Here is a 17,175-nt window from a genome sequence, read left to right on the forward strand (position 1 = left end):
AAACGGGAAATATTAAAGAATCATCAATTAAATCAGAAAGCGGCAATTTTAACATTGCGTTTTTTGAATAATTTAATTTAATCTTCCAGTGTTGTAGATCTCATCTGTTTCGTTATATGGAAGAATGGAATCAAATTAAAACAATTCGAATATAATTTTAATTTCGTTTTTAGGAATACGTACTAGCAACTAATTTGCATATTTATTGTCAAGTTATCAATAATGTCAATAAGTATGCATAAATATGCAATTCATTTGGTAGCGTATTGTAGCGAATATTCTAGAAACCCGTATAAGAAACGAAAGGGGATGTGGTACATTCTTTCCGGGAAATATATCGTGTGCGTTCAAGAATAAATGATAAAATAATAATTACTCTTATAAATTAATTCACGTAATTAAATTAACGTTACAGTATTGTGGGGCACAATTTGGACAAGATGCTGTAATCTGTTTTACATTGGCGAATTTTGTACCTAAATCCGCCTGTGAACTGAATTTGGAAAATCGTATAAAAGGACAAAACATTTTATCCAGTTTAGGGTTTTAGGGTTGCTTTGAAAATTATCTCCCATTAATTGTAATTTACCTTCCGGACACAGTGGTCAATTTTGTGGAAAACCAAATTGGAGATTTTCCCTATTAAAAACGAAGCACATAAGTGAACTCTGGCTTTTTACTATCAAATCCAATTCGAGTGAGTTTTTTTAATGATATAATAAACATGCAATACAAAGCGGTTTGAATTGCCAATAGGTTGGATCTCTTTAAGAAAGTATAAATAGCAACTTTTTCTTGTTAACTGTTTTAATTCAATCAAATTTAGTAAAGTTGCCTAAAAGTATTCAGGCTTTCATTAATAATTTAAATCTGAAAATATGCATACCATCATAGTTTTTCGTGATCATCGAAAGAAAATATTCTCATGATCGTTTCACTTCCTGTATTTTATTGCATTTTTGTATTCTACATGAAAATCTACGTCGTTTGATACCACATTTCCCTATATCCAGCATCAAAGGTTTTGGAGTTATTCCAGATTTTTCAAAATTTTTGACGTTTAACTTGCTATTCTTTTAAGCCCATTAGTTTTAACACACCCTGTAGAGGGGCGATCAAAATTTAAATCATTGTCACGCAGCATTAAAGTTAGTACTGTCGAGTTTGGAATACTTCAATTCAAGTCAACGGAGTCATAGGTACAGGGCTCAAAAGAATTGCAGCCAAACGTCAAAAATTTTGAAAAATCTTGAATAACTTGAAAAGCTTTGATGATGGGTATACGAAAATGTGGTATCAAACGACGTAAATTTTCATACAGATTTCAAAAATGCAATAAAATCCTTTTAGCGCAGTGAATCGTAGTGTTTAAAATTTACAGACAAGCCACGAATTTTTTTGTACACAGCGATTTGGTGTTACCAAGTTTAAGTGTTTTTACTTAACGATAATAATTTTGCGACTAAAAAAATAGAGTTCAGTCTCCATTTTAGTTTGACGGGCAGCAAACCACGACAATGAAATTTTGAACAATAGCTCTTCATTAATGAAACTGAACTGGCGCGTTTAATTAGTTTGCTCTTGACCACTAATACGGTTAGTTTTTATAAACACGACTTCGCAACGGTAATGAGTGCACTGTATTCCTTTTTTGTTTATTTGATCGCATATTCAAACTTCCGGTATCATTTCCGGTGTAACCGGAAATCGATGCAACTTTTGTTTTTCAAGTGCAATTCCTGTATTTTTTACAATATTTGAAAAGAGTACTCAATTTTCTGTATGACAACATAAAATATGCAGATGGTTGATGTACAAAAAAATGGACAAATTCGTGATTCAATATTTAAAAAATTTATGAAATCTAACATGCCGTGTGGCAATAACCTGTTTTGTTTTTAAGATTTACATTACCACGATATGATCTGTCCGTGTAATGTAACAGGAATCGTGCATCATGACAGCACACGGCATGCTACATTTCATAAATTTTCCAAATACCCAAGTAGGTAGGTAAGGGTGGGCATTATCTGGAATTCGCTCATTCATATATTATTGAGCATTTATGGAATTAATCTCAATTACCTTCATTAACTCTCATATAGGGAGAAAAAATATTTCGTTGTGGCCAACCGCACTTAATAACAGCATTTAAATGCGATACTAAGCTAATAGCACAGTTATAATCTTGAATAACAACAGAGAACCCCACAGATATAAATTAGATTTAAATTACCCCCGGAGAGAACTTTTTGTATCACAAATGATTTAAGAGAAACATATAATTTTACATCCTCTACGTATAAATTACGTTCTCTGTTTGTTTTAAAAAAAAAAATAATGGAAAATTGGGTACGATGCAATGAGGACACACGTCCGTAATTATTCATTAACGCCGAATAAGGGAGACGGGGGGCGATTTGACCGAAAATCAATGTTTAGTTTCATTAAACTATTGGAAAATTAGTTTTATTCGGAAAACAATCCTAGAACGTGATGCTCGGACGTTAAGAAGCCCAAAATCACTTCTAATTCTAATATTAGGCCATTGAATTCAATTAATTTATTCCCTTGTGCGAGAATGGAACCTAATAAGTTTCGATTAGTTGAAAATCCCTTACGTGATTCTGCAAATTCTATTTTATTGCCAGATTCTGTTACTTGACTGTGGGAAGAGAGAAAGAGGTGCGTCGCAGGAATTCACTAATATTAAGCAATTTAAAGCAAGAAATCGGCTGAATACAAAATGCAACTGTAGTTCGAAATTTTAAAACGTAATTAAATAGAATAATTGAGTAGCGAGGTATAGTCTCTTACTTTAACGGTACCGACTATTCCAGGCCTATTGTTGAATTAGTGAGAGCATGAGTGGGCATTTGTCTATTTTTTCGAGAGTGATCATTAAATATTAATTAGTCACTGTTGAGATAATTAACATGGTTAATATTGCTGTGTGCAATGATATGCGGTTACTATACCATTCAACAGCCACTTATTTAGCTAGCTCAAATTACACAATTTAGTTTTTTTTCCCTCAGGGCACAACATTAAATTTGTTCCTGCGTTCTATAACTAACGTGAGAACGATTACGTTTTCTACTTTTTAAATCGCTCTCTTTCAAAATATCCCGAGACAACCCCTGTACTCTTAATTCTAGCAAAAAAACCACCTTTTCTAATAAAATCAACATCATTATTCTCGACGACACTTGAAATTCTATCTACGCCGCCAGAACTGATAACCACCTGCATCGCTTATCTCCCTCCTGACATTGTTGGTCGAAAAAACAATTAATTCTTGCCCGATAACAACTTTCCATCAACACCTGACCAGATAAATTTCACATAAAAATTTCCATTAAACGTTCCTTAAGTTACCCGTTTTAAATTTATGTTACAAACTAAATATAACAAATAGAATTAAACGGACCAAATTTACATTAAGAAACTAACATTAAGAATGACAATTCAACAAGTTTTTCCAATTCTGTGTTCATTTGAAGTAAACAAATTTCCAAGACTTTAGAAATAACTTGAATCATGTTACCAACAGGACGTTTACGTTAACAACACTACAATGTGGCTGGTTCTCATCTTCGGCATTGTTTCTGTTTGTATTTAGGTATCCTGGATATATACACATATAACGGAAGGATACTGAAATACATTTATTGCAAAACTATTACATTATACAAACGCGTGAGCTCTTTGACTTGCATTACGCGACTGGTGCAAGTCTGCTATCAGAAACCAATTTCCCAAATACATATCATTCCTCCCTCACATAACATAAGTTATTTTATTGCGAACCAGTCAGGAGGTTTTCTGTTTCTGGTTGGGCGCAACATACTTCTAGAATTAGTTACTACAAAATCATCTGCAATTGTTTCAGCTTCCCTAATTGGTTCCGGAGAACTAGCCTTTCCAACTGCAGATTCCTCTACTACATCATCGTCAACATTATTAACAATAGTTGCATTTGAATCAACAGTCAAAGGACGTGAATAATAATCTAATAAATCGTCATCATCGTAAGAAGGTCCTTTGATTATTTGATCCGAATGTCTTCTCCAGATAAAGTTTTCGTTAGTTAATGTCTTATAGTTTCGAGGTCCGTTTTGTTCTACAATTTCTGCAGGTACCCAACTCGGTTTAGCACGTCCATAATCGCGCACAAAAACACGATCACCTTTTTTAAAATTGCCTCTCGCACTCACTTTATTACGTTTCACTTCCGCACTGTTTCTTGTTAGTCTCTTCGGATCTCTCCCTCGTTCCTCTTTACGCAAATGCTGTCGCTTCAGCTGCTCTTCCGGTAAAATGAGATCCAATCGCATGCGTAGCTTTCTTCCTATCAAGAGTTCAGCTGGAGTAACACCCGTACTACTGTGAATGCTGTTCCTGTAGTGCAATAGGAAACGGTTTAATGCCGCAAAAAGATCTGTGGAATTCCTTTCTTCCATGGCCCTTAATATATGAGTTTTTACAGTACGTACCGAAACCTCTGCTAACCCATTTGTGGCAGGATGATATGGTGGTGGTGTAATATGCTGAATTCCATTCATATATAGAAAATGCTTGAAACATTCCGACACGAATGAACGTCCGTTATCAGTTACTACGATCTTTGGCAATCCCCACCGACTAAATATTTCTCGTAGCTTATCTACTGTATTTTCCGAAGTAATGTTCTTCATATAAACAACTTCTATCCACTTCGAATGGGAATCTACCACAATCATGAACATTTTATTATGCAGTGGACCAAAAAAATCAATATGCACCCTTTCCCACGGCTGTTCAGTTTTTGGCCACTCAATCACTTCAGCTTTCGGCGGACTGTTTCTGTGTTTAGAGCAAGCTAAACAATTTTTGCAAAATTCTTCGACGTTTTTATCGCACGAAGGCCACCATACAAATGATCTAGTTAATGATTTACTCTTAACTATTCCCATGTGTGTCGAATGTATCTCTTTTAAAACTTCTTTCCTGCAACGTGATGGTATGATTAACCGATGTCCCCACATCAATAGGTTATCTTCTATTGTAATTTGGTCTCGCCTAATATAATAAGGTTTCAGTTCCTCTTCTTTGCAGTCACTTGGCCAACCTTGTGACGCAAATTCGAATACCTTTCGCAATATTTCGTCGTTCCTAGTTTCCTCTTGAATAACTTTCTTATCAAGCCGAAAAATATCTTGTTTTTCTATTAAATTTAAGTAGGTAAAGTTTTCGTCGTCGTCGTCCAAGTAATTTTTCATCTCGGTTTGATTGTCTTCAATCAATCTAGATAAACAATCTGCTACATTTTTATCCGATTTAACGTATTCAATGGTGTAATCAAACGCTGACAAAAATACAGCATATCGTTGTAAACGGTTTGCTGCCATTATCGGAATACCTTTCTTTGGCCCAAAAATCGACAAAAGAGGTTTATGATCGGTGACTAATACAAAATGACGACCATACAGGTACTGCGTAAATTTTGATACACCAAAAATTATGCTATAAGCTTCTTTATCTATTTGAGAATAAGCCCTCTGAGTGGTTGTCAAAATTTTAGACGCAAAAGCTATTGGCCTTTCTTTTCCATTTTCGTATCGGTGTGTCAAAATTGCACCCACTGCGGTTGAAGAAGCGTCCACTGTCAACTTTACAGGAACTGCAGAGTCGTAGTGTGCTAATACATGTTTAGAAGATATCGTTTTCTTCAAAGTCTCAAATGCTTGATCGCAGGTTTTATTCCAAATCCAAGAACTTTCGTCTTTTAACAACCTATAAAGTGGTTCACACATACTGGCAAAATTTGGAATAAAAGCACGATAATAATTAAACATTCCTAATACTGACTTTAATTCCGATTTATTTCTAGGAGGTATAGCTTTTAGTAATGCATCTACCTTTTCAGTAGAAGGTCTGAGCCCTTCTTCATCTATTACAAACCCTAAGTAATTAACAGATTTTTGAAAAAAATTGCATTTTTCTCTTCGCACTGTTAATCCATACTTCTCTAATTTATTAAGCACCAAATCTATTCTAAGAAGATGTTCTTCCTTATTTCTTCCCGCGATTAAGATATCGTCAAGGAAACACGTAACGCCTTCCAACCCAATTAAAACTTTCTCCATTATTAATTGAAAAATGGATGGAGCTGTTTTAATTCCATACGGCATTCGGTTATACGCAAATAAACCCAAGTGTGTACTTATGGTTGATAACGATTTGGCCTGTTCGCTTAATAAAATTTGTTGATAAGCCGAACTTAAATCAATTTTGGTAAAATATTTACCACCCGCTAATTTGGAAAATAAGTCCTCGATTCTGGGTAGAGGGTAGCTCACATTTTTCAAATATGGATTTAGTGTGATTTTATAATCACCACATATTCGGACAGATCCATCTCTCTTCAATACCGGGACGATAGGTGTTCCCCATTCGCTCATGACTATTGGAGATAGGACGTTTTCAGACACTAGCCTATTAATTTCGCGTTCCACCTTTTCTTTTAACGAGAAGGGAAGTGGACGGGGTTTAAAAAATTTGGGTTCAGTCCCTATTTTAAGTTTTAAATCGACCACTGCTTCCGTAAAAGTGCCTAATTTATTATTAAATACTTGAGGGTATTTATAAATTAGTTTCTCCACGTCGCCGCCAAACAGGTTCACATTATTAATTACTTTAAAATTTTGCTGATTTTTACAAAACCAATCACGTCCCAAAATTGGTGGTCCACCATACTTAATTACAAAAATATTTATTGGATGCCTATTGTTTGAGCATGTGATTGTCATTGACGCGACACCTAGTGGAGTAGGTAATAATTTCACCACTGTAACCTTTTAATTTAATTTTCGTTCTTTCCAAAATTTCGTCTGGAAAAAGTGTATCAAATAAAAACTCGTTCATTGCAGATACCGCGGAACCCGTATCCAGTTCAAATTGCAAATACACATTATTTAAACACGCATCAACTAAAATTGGTTCGCCACTCTCTGTGTCTTTAATAGTGCGAATGGGTAACAAAAATTGATTGTTAATGTCTAAACTGTACAATGTGTCCAGGTCATCGTCTACGTCCACAAAATGAGAGTTTGCGGTTTTCCGTGGTTGAATGTTTTTGTTGGCGCAAACACTCTGTAAGTGTCCTTTTCTACCACATTTGTGGCAATGATAGTTTTTGTAATTACACGCTGTAGATGCATGTGAATTTTTCCCACATACTCTACACTTAGTGTTTACGTCTTTGTCCCAATTACTAAATTTAGACTTCTTACCTTGCTGGTTGTTGAAACGTTTACCTTTCCCTACCAGATGTACGTCCAAAGGCTCTGGTTTTACGGCCGTCTCACTTTTTCGAGAAGTTGATGCTGCTCCGGGGTTTTGGTTATTGACACGTCGGTAGAAAAAATCCGCTTGATCATTGGCTATTTGATGTGATCTAGTGGCTTCTAGTGTTTCGTACGTCTTCGCCTGTTTCTCCGCTTCTTGAAACGTAACACTTTCCTCGCTTAGAAACAATTTGTCTTTAATTTTCCCGTCATTATAACCGATAATAAATTTATCACGTAAAATCATGTTTAAAGAATTACCGAAGTTACAATACGTTGCTAATCTACGAACACGCGCTGCCCAATCACTATACACAATTCATGTTTTTCCTTACGCGCCCCGTAAAATTGTTCCTTTTCCGCGAATATTGCACGTTTTGGATTAAAATGGTTATTGAATAACTCCACTAAACTATCGAAATATTTTTCTTCCGGTTTATCCGGCATGCAAAGATCCAACATTAAAGAAAACGCGTTATCACTTAACGCATTTAAAAATAAAGCACGTTGTTTATCGGCCTTATCGATATTATTGGCAGAATAATATTGTTTCATTTTACGCACAAAAAGGTCCCATTGATGAACGTTTGGGTCAAATTCGTGTAAATTGCCGTGCACGTTTTCAACTTTAACCGGATTTAATGCCATTTTAATTCACAATTTTCCACTGTTCCAATCACTAATCAAGACACTCGTCGCCACTGTTTTGTATTTAGATATCCTGGATATATACACATATAACGGAAGGATACTGAAATACATTTATTGCAAAACTATTACATTATACAAACGCGTGAGCTCTTTGACTTGCATTACGCGACTGGTGCAAGTCTGCTATGAGATAACAATTTCCCAAATACATATCATTTCAATCTAGGGAAATGACACCCCCATGTAGTTTACATCACAATATTTTGAATTTTTTTGAAATCCCAACTACTGGTTGGTACACGTTCTTGAAAGAATCGTATCGGATTATCCAGTTCAGTCCAGTCTAATAAAACTTAAAGCTTATTCAATTATAATACTTATTTTATTTTTACAAACGTTATTGTCATCTTTCCAGGCGGATTGTTTCAATATCCTTACCGTCCTCCATTTTAATCTTAAATTCATAATAGAAGTCGAATCTGTGAATAAATCCCTCAATTTCTTAGGCTTTAACATTGAAGACTCTTTTTCCACAGATTTCTCTCCCTCCCCCCGACCAATTATTTCATTGAGCCACTACCCAGAACCAATAATACTTGATCAATTTGATAACTGACTTAGACCAAAAAATTTTCGCCACGTCTCCTTACCTTACACAAAACCGGTTTCCAATTTGTCCCTAGCGCAAACATCACATATTCGTTTGATCCCCCCACCCCAATTCGGTTGTCGTCAACACTACAGGCCCATCACTCGTTCGGGCATTGTAATGTCTTACTTTTTCGACTTCCGATTTAGGCGGCAATGACCTTCACTTTTGCTTATAAAGCGACATCCTGTATATTTTTTGTTAGCGGACGCAGAATTAAAAAAGCTACTTAAGAAATGTTATAACCAAGGTTTTTGTTTTATTCGAAAAATGAAAGTAACAAATACTACAACTTGCATCATCATTTTAATTAGGTCTACACTAACTGCTCGTTTATAAGTTGACAATAGCCCAGGTGGTAGGTAAAAATTCCGTTAGTGTCAAAGTTCATTATTGCATACGATAATTTTTTTAAATTTTGATTGCAGTTTCAGAAAAAACCAGGTGTCAAATTCTTGACAGAATAGCTTCCTAGCTGAAACCAAAAATTGCCAACAAACGTACGTACGTACATACAGGCGGAAAAAATAAGAAAGGTGCATTTTTTTATGCATGCATTTTGTTTGCTTTTATTAGAGGGACCTACCATCCAAATTTCGTTAAAATTGCTCCATAAATAAGAAAGTTGGATGTTGCACATGCGCAACACTATTTTTGCGCATGCATTTTGTTAGCTTTTATTAAAAGGACCTACCATCTAAATTTCGTTAAAATTGTTCCATAAATAAGAAAGTTGCATTTCTGCGCATGCGCAACACGATTTTTGCGCATGAATTTTGTTTGCTTTTATTAAAGGGACTTACCACAGAGATTTCGTTTAAATTGCTTCAGAAACAAGATCGTTGCGTTTTGCACATATGCAACACAATTTTTTGACTTTGACAATTTTTTTCTCCGTTTTTTCATAATATAACCCGGCCCAATTTTTTGTAGGTTGTACACAGGAAAATAAGGTCTTCCAAATAATAGAATACAAATTTTAGGTTGCTATTTGAAAAAAAAAGTTCGATGCCGTTACGGCGCTCCAAAATTTTTTTTCAAAAATCCGGCCCCGTTATTTTTCTGTTCGGCATGCCTAAAACATATATACAAAATTTCAACAAAATCCGTCGAGCCGTTTTCTCAGAAAATTGCCAACAAACGTACGTACATACAGACGGAAAAAAATTTTATTCTTTAAAAGTTGCTTAAAATGGCCTAAAACGTCGACATTTGATGAAATTTTGAAATGTTCAAAAAACGGCTATCGCAATAGCTACCTAGCACATGCTAGGAAGCTAAATATATGTAAAACTTGAAGAAAGTGTTTTTAAACTCTCGTTCAATTGACACACTCGCTACGCTCATGTGTCAAACTTTGAACTCGAGTTGCTTCGAGTCGAAAATACTTTCTTTTCTAGTTGTATAAATAACTATTGTACAACTTGTGGAGAAACGATTCCAATTTCAAAAATAAGATGATTTGCTACAAGGATTTTTTATTGTAATTTTTGTATCATTTCTGGAATAAAATAAAGACTTTAGTTATAACATCTATTATGTAGTTTTTTCCGCGTCTAGTAGCAGTGATATATACAGGGCGTCGCGTTTAAAAACAATACGTTAAGGTCTTAAACTGGAAGTTGAAAAAAAAGATATTATAGTTATTAAAAGCATCAATATTTGTTATATAAGCACTCCAATTATAAAAAAAAAAATGCTTCATAAATATCGGAGATAATCCACCGATCTGATATATGGCTGATTCAAAATTAATGTCACTGAAAGGTCAAACGTAGACGTGGGTTTGAAACTCTGCTAAAATCGATGTCACTGAACGCTCCAACGTAGACTGGGGTTCTTGCTTGAGCCAAAGTAGTTCTGAAGTCAAATGGTTCTGAACTAGGGTCATTTTGGGTTCTTGTATAAGCTAAAGTATAGTTGTGATTGTTGCCTTCTATAAAAAAAAACAGGTCAGAGTAATATATGGCCGATTCAAAATCATACCAACACCCCTAAAAGATCGGTGTTTTGTCTAAACTAAAATGGTTCTGAGCTGTGATCATTCAAGGTAGTAACTCGATCGTCGTTGTATTCTCTCTCTCAAAGGTGTCTTGTAGAGCTCAAATAGTGGTAATGAGTTTTTGTTTAATTTTTTTGAATCTTTAAATATCATAAATAAATCAAAAAAGGAAGGACATCCTTAATCTTGGACATAGTGTATATTCAAAACGTTGTTGTGGTACCTACCTAATTTTGTGTTTGAATTCGTGAGCAAACCCATAGAAGAAAGTCAAGTTTCAGGAAACTGGAAAGAGGAGAAATCTTTAATAAATTAATCAATCATAGGATGGATCGCATACTATTTCGATTTCTTTTCGGTAAGCCTTAATATAATATAAAGGGGGGTTATCTTGTTTAAATCGGTTTTTCAACTGACTCTTTTCATGTACTCTTGGCTCATGTTTTGGACCCTCCAGTCTAAAATGTACGAGAAACATTCATTTTTCAATCAATCGGAAACAAATTATCCTTTGGTACTCTTCACTTATTTAAATAGGGTTCGTTTTTCGAATAACTGATCGTAATTTTTTTATTTAACGGTAGTGAAAGTCTTTCTGAAGGAGCTTAATAAGTTTGAATTTCAGGTTTCTATTCCATGCGGGGTAAATAAGTGAACTCACTTTGCCGATGTAGTATTTATATGTTTATCTGTGATAATAGTTTATTTAGCTGTGGGGAAATAGCAATAGTATACTATTGATCCCTTTGAAAAAGTAACACTCTCAAAAATGACGGAAGGGATAACAGAGGCCCTATTTATAGAAACGTATGGATTTTGTATTGCAGAGCCATTCTTCCTTCAATCGTTTCCATTTCACTGTCTGAATTTGATTAAAAGAAGCGTACCTTGTTTTGATATAACAATAGAGACGAACAAAAGCAACTCGAAATGATTTCATAAAAGCTAATGCGGCCGTAAAATCCAAAACTAATTACAATTTCTAAGACAATATTCCCCATTCTTCTTTTTTCAATGTTTAATTAAATTAATAAAGTATAATTAGTATTATCTTAATTGGATCGTTAGAATCCAATAAAACTTAACGATTACGAAATTACGAAAACTTTTCGCAAAGCTCTATTTCATTGTTAATTATTGCGATTATTTGCAGCACAATAAAATGAGACAGTGTGACATATTAAAATCGTTTGTCGTTTTTGTTACAATATTGAGGGATCTCTGCTCTGCCCATACGTGAAGGGCATAAAGACTTCGCCAATCGATAAAAACGTACCCTCACTTATATTTCTTAACCGCTTAAAATAATGATGTTACTTTTTGCATAATTTGAACATTACTGGGCTAGATTTTAAAAGTATAAAAAAACGTTAAAAAACTCGTTAGTTTTATGCACGCATAAGGCAAAATTATTTAGATAACGCTTGGACTGCGTTTCAAGTCCCTTTTTCGTGCTTGGCATTTGTAATTTTTCTATAATTTTGTATTTAGAGAACAGTAACGTATAATTTTCTCAGATTCGAGTTTAATTTAAAAATTGATTAATCGGGCGCTCTTTTTGCACGTGACTCACCACAATAATTAAAAAGTCAAAGATTAACAATGTGAATATGCAACTTCGGAAAGTAAATTAAGAAAATTTAACGTACATTTAATCTTGATTAAATTCGTTTTCCGGAGTTGACGATGAAAGAAATTTTTCCCCTCCGAAAATCTAATTAAACCAGATTGAGTCCATCTAACTTTTAATAACTCACGTAATAGATTTCCGGTTCTGTGGGGGCCTAGATTGAGGAATAATGAACATTTTGTTAAGGTAACTTATCTCGACGGACATCTGAGTTGGGTTAGATAATAAATGCAAGCTTGTCAATGCGGTGCGCCGACGTAATTGGTTTTCTTGATTTACACAAAATTTAGTTACGTAAGTTTCTTTCGCTCGTTGACAAAATCGCATTACCACACATCAAGGAGACGCGCGCCATCAGAGGAACGCAATCTTCCTTCAAATTAAGCACGAAACTTTCACACAAAAGGCGAATTTTAATTAAAATCCTCACTTTTCGCGTATACAGACGTTGAATTTACTTTCGGTCTAAAAGAAATGGAAGCCGACAAGAGCGTGTAATCTAAGTACACACAAGTCCTCGAGGTTTTGAAAAAAAGTTCTTTGGATCGGCTCCAAAAGAACCAAAGTCAAGGGAACGCTTACGCTTACAAAGCGTTTACAAATTTAGCTAGAAGAAACTATTTCTGGAGGACGTACCTACTATGTATATACTTAAAAACGAATCATCCACCATAAACGACTAATTTAGCTAACAAAGACCGTTTCAAAGGGCCATCTTTACATGTGTATCGAATTAGTTCTTTTATTTTAGAGAGGTGAAGTAAAATATCACAACTTTCCTCCGTTTTTGTGTACCTGATATTATCCAAATACCATTAATCGTCTTGAATTCAAACTGTCATTGGTACATATTAACTGTTTTTCCTCCCTTTTCTTCTCCCCTTTCAGAAGTTTCATCCCATTATTCAGTTATCCCGTTTTGCCCACTGTCCTCCCCCCCCCCCCCCCCCCCCCCCCCCCCCCTCCCCCAATCACTTTCCCCTTACAATTTTGTCGTTCGATCCTACTGTTCTGGCTCACACGGTATTGCCTCCTTATGCATCCTGGTTATTTTCGCTCCTCCTCAGCGTGGCACTCCTTCTGGATTCCACGCTCAGACTATATTCGTTAGGGACGGTGCGTTATTTCCGCTTGCGCTTTGAATATAAGTTGAATTATGCCTGGACCCGCCTCGCGTTTCAAAGTTACTTAAACAGCTAAAAACCACACTGTACTCGTTGCCTGCCCGAAGTCGACTCGCCAGCGAAGGTCCGAGCCACTGATACACAAATTATTGGTTATGGTGTCAAATGAACGCGATCTTTAAACTTGAACCGACGGCAACGTCAATGGTTGAAAGAAAATTAACCAACGAATGTCAGATATCAAAAGAAATGTGGGAGAATCTGCAGAGAATTCACGTAAAGATCAGTTTCGAGAAAAGTCATCGGGGAAAAGTAAAAAAGGACAAGCAGGAATTTCCTTACAAGTACCACCGATGTGGAAAGAAAGGACATATGTCATACCAGAAGCTTTAAATATGGGAGGAGCAGAACGAGTGGATCGACGCAATCACATCTGAACTAACGTCCATTATTAAGAATGGCATGTGGGTTCCCTTGGATCGGCTGAAAAACAAACGAGTTAGTCCAGTCAGTGCAGGCTTTTCTGTATAATTTTGCCAAGCAGCATCGATCTTCTTAAGTTCTATTTACCCTCTTCCATAAAGTTGATCCTGTACGGGAAGGTTCTTTGATCCTAAGGGTGTAGTTATTACTCTTCGTCCTATTCACGAGTGAACGTGACTTTTCAACAAAAAAACACGCTTTTAGACGGTGACTCAAAAAGTATTTTGTAGCTTATACAAAAAATCAAAAAGAATTATAATATATGTAGAACCCCAATACAAAATAGGATTACGTAACTTTTTCTACACTGCTTTGTTATGATAACGATTAATTGCGTCTCCCTAGGGGGAAACAAATAAATTAATTCACGTTAATTCAAATTAATTCACGTTAATTCAAATTAATTTACGATAATTCACATTAATTCAAATTAATTCACGTTAATTCAAATTAATTCTAAGGGGTGTACACCAAAAATTCAAAGTTGTTGCCCCCTAGGCGTCTCCACATAAAAACAGAGCTGACTGCCAAAAATCGTATAAAACGTACTCAGCCTCGGACCACCACAAAGCCTCGGTTGTAATTATCTTTCCGTATTTAAAGGATCTACCACTTCCACCATAAAATAATCTACTTTATGAATGTTCACATAAACCTCCAATCACAATTATACTTCAATAACGCCAACTTTGACAGAGCGCGTCCCCACTTACGCCGAGAAACGCACGCCTGCAACCACATGTGCATTAATTAAATTTCGCTTAATAAAACTTTATAAAACCTTTTTTATAAATCATGCAAAATTCGACCTTACTTTACTTGCAAACTCAGTTATGACTAAAATATTATTGGGAAGTACCAAGAGTCCGAATCAATCTGGACCTGAAGTGCTGTTGAAAATGACTTTTTGTAGTTGTAAAAAGGGACACGGGTTTAGGGTGCGATTTTTCTGGAATTGCACATGTATAACATGAACAATTGTCAAGACAGTGCTCCAATTATAAGCAAAGAGGGGCACGAGACTGGAGGGAACGTGAAAACGAGCGAGAACGCACAGCAAAAGGAAGACGATAGTGAAGAGGATGCTTGATTATTTCTATATGTTTTTTGATATTTGCAGTTATAAGTCTTTAAGGTATAATAATTTCTACATACTCCACTGAAACAATTACGTGTACTGTGTATTTCAAAATGGCGGGTTCACCATCATTCGTTTTTCTAACAGGATCAGTTTTTCGTCAGCGTTAGTACAGAAAGATACGTTGCCTGATCTCTAGTGGCAGAATAATGAACTACGAAAATATGCCGATCGCGTAAAGAGTTAAATGGTAGAAATGCTGGAAGCAAAAAATATTATTAAATATTATGAAATGAAAGCGAGAGCAAGATAGAAGTTATCACGAAAAGTGAAGGAAATCGGTTTTTCCCACGGAATGAGAAAATAATTAGGAGTAAAAAGCATAGAAGAATGATTGGGAAAGAAACCGTTAGGGTGGTTTGGAGCAAAAATAAGAAGGCTAGGCAAAACATGGAACGTTCAATCCCTTAGCACCAAAGGAGCAACATATCATTATCGCATGCTGTGTAATATCGGAGCTAATTTTGTTGGAAAAACGAAAAATGATGGGTTATGACAAAGTAAGATCACATTTGCACCAATTTTCGATAACTTTTAAAGTGCGGGATGGTATTTTCATTACCTGAGCTACTTAGGTACTACATTCTTAGCTAGGCTTTTAAGAACTCATATTTGATGGTTGGGCAAACATAATGTCAAGCAATATTGAAGCGTAAGCCTATAGCCTTTGAAAGTTTAAATCGAGATGTTTGTACGCTCCCGGCCCTTGAGCCTTAAAAATGCAATAGCTCTTCCACTTCGTTTTAATTGTTGCTTATTTACAGCGACTTGTAGAATTCATTTATTTGACGAATTTTCTCGAAAATGTAGTTTAGATGGTATTTGGTAAAAGTGCTCGTTAGAATCGACATTACAAAGAGAAAGAAGGATAATTACATTTCAGAGAAAAGCTCAAAAAACATATTGCTTAGCACATACGCAGAAGTGGTCCAACAACATAAAGTTGAGTGAATAATGAGCGAAACTAAAAGCAAAGTCAATTACCCAGAAGGGAAAATCAGAAATACACATTTGGCAAATCCGATTTCCGTCCACCTCTCATGGAAAACTTTGGAATTTGTGACTCTTCGTGCTAATTATACGTCCCGGATATACCTACACGTTAAGTAAAATTAATTAAATTTGCTTTTCATTTAAAACAAAAAGCTTACACATCTCCGAGAGTGTAACTTCGTAGAAACTTTGTCGGAATCAATCAAGACGTCGAGCAAATGAGGAACAGCAACAGTAATTCCGCAAGAATATTTCATCCTAATATTCTAATTATATGGTTGATAACTTTCCAAAGTTCATCTCCAGTTCAATTTTATCAATCCCACTCATTTCTCGGGGGTGATTAAAATTTTACCGGTTTCACGGAATTTTGCATTCATCTCTTTTGTGGTGGTAAAAATAAACGAGTCGTCAGAATACTTCCATTGAGTTAGAAAGCTTAGTGCCGAGAATGCACGCTATTGATATTTTTCTAAACCCTCACTTCATGCTAAAGCTGTTTCAATCAGCCATTAAATGTCTGTTGTGTAAACCCTGAAGAGCGAGGCTTGTGTTTTTTGCAACCACCCTCTTTTGTTATTTTGTTAACAATAAACTATCGATGAATTCAAATCTGTGTAAAAGAAATAGCATGTAATAGTGCATTTATTTTTTCTATAAAAATGCCAAAATTAAATTTTGCTTAACGTGCACAACGAATTTGTCTCTTTCCAACTAATGGATGGTACCGGTACGTAAGAAGGTGGAAGATGACGCTCCTCCTGCAGACTGTACATAGCCCGCTCGCGCCTTTTTACGTGCTGGTACCAGTTCTAAATTCTTGTAGTAAATGAACTAAAAAATAAGAAATTGAAATTGTTTCACAAATTCTAATGTATATTTTTTTGTTTCAGGTGAGTAAAACAGCGTTTACTTTACTTAACACTGGGTAAGTGGACAATAATTATTTAAATGCGTTGTATTTCTGTAGAAAAAATCGTTTCAAAATTAAATTTGAATCAATACAATTTTTCAACCCAAAGGTGTAGTTCGTAGCGGAGCCGCTGTATCCAAATCTGTATATAAAAAACAAAACAACATCGCGTTTTTCAGAAAATAACACAAAAATGATTTTTATATGGAACACCCTGCATGTCATTACCTACATCATTCTTTACAAAAGTTCATGCACCATAGC

The 17,175-nt window shown here is 35.3% G+C and overlaps 2 protein-coding genes across 2 annotated transcripts in view; one reads left to right on the forward strand and one right to left on the reverse strand.

The window, feature by feature from the left end:
* Window positions 1-17,175, forward strand: part of LOC116166355 (fat-like cadherin-related tumor suppressor homolog) — a 288,265-nt gene that overhangs the window by 169,540 nt on the left and 101,550 nt on the right. The gene's annotated exons all lie outside the window — the stretch shown is intronic.
* Window positions 3,795-7,575, reverse strand: LOC116167120 (uncharacterized protein K02A2.6-like). The gene is made up of 2 exons (XM_031482360.1): window positions 6,916-7,575; window positions 3,795-6,836 (listed from the first exon to the last, which is right to left on the reverse strand). Exons 1-2 carry the CDS (start codon window positions 7,573-7,575, stop codon window positions 3,795-3,797), a joined length of 3,702 nt encoding a protein of 1,233 aa, XP_031338220.1.

The sequence above is a fragment of the Photinus pyralis genome, unplaced genomic scaffold (genome assembly GCF_008802855.1).
Source record: "Photinus pyralis isolate 1611_PpyrPB1 unplaced genomic scaffold, Ppyr1.3 Ppyr1.4_LG3b, whole genome shotgun sequence".
In the NCBI taxonomy this organism is placed as follows: Eukaryota; Metazoa; Arthropoda; class Insecta; order Coleoptera; family Lampyridae; genus Photinus; species Photinus pyralis.

Bases quoted from the DNA above. Each gene is read 5' to 3' on its own strand.
- LOC116167120 (XM_031482360.1), bottom strand. From the start codon at position 7,575: ATGATTTTACGTGATAAATTTATTATCGGTTATAATGACGGGAAAATT. The intron at 6,837-6,915 runs GTATCTGCAATG...TTAAATTAAAAG, and splicing joins AACTGGATACGGGTTCCGCG to GTTACAGTGGTGAAATTATT.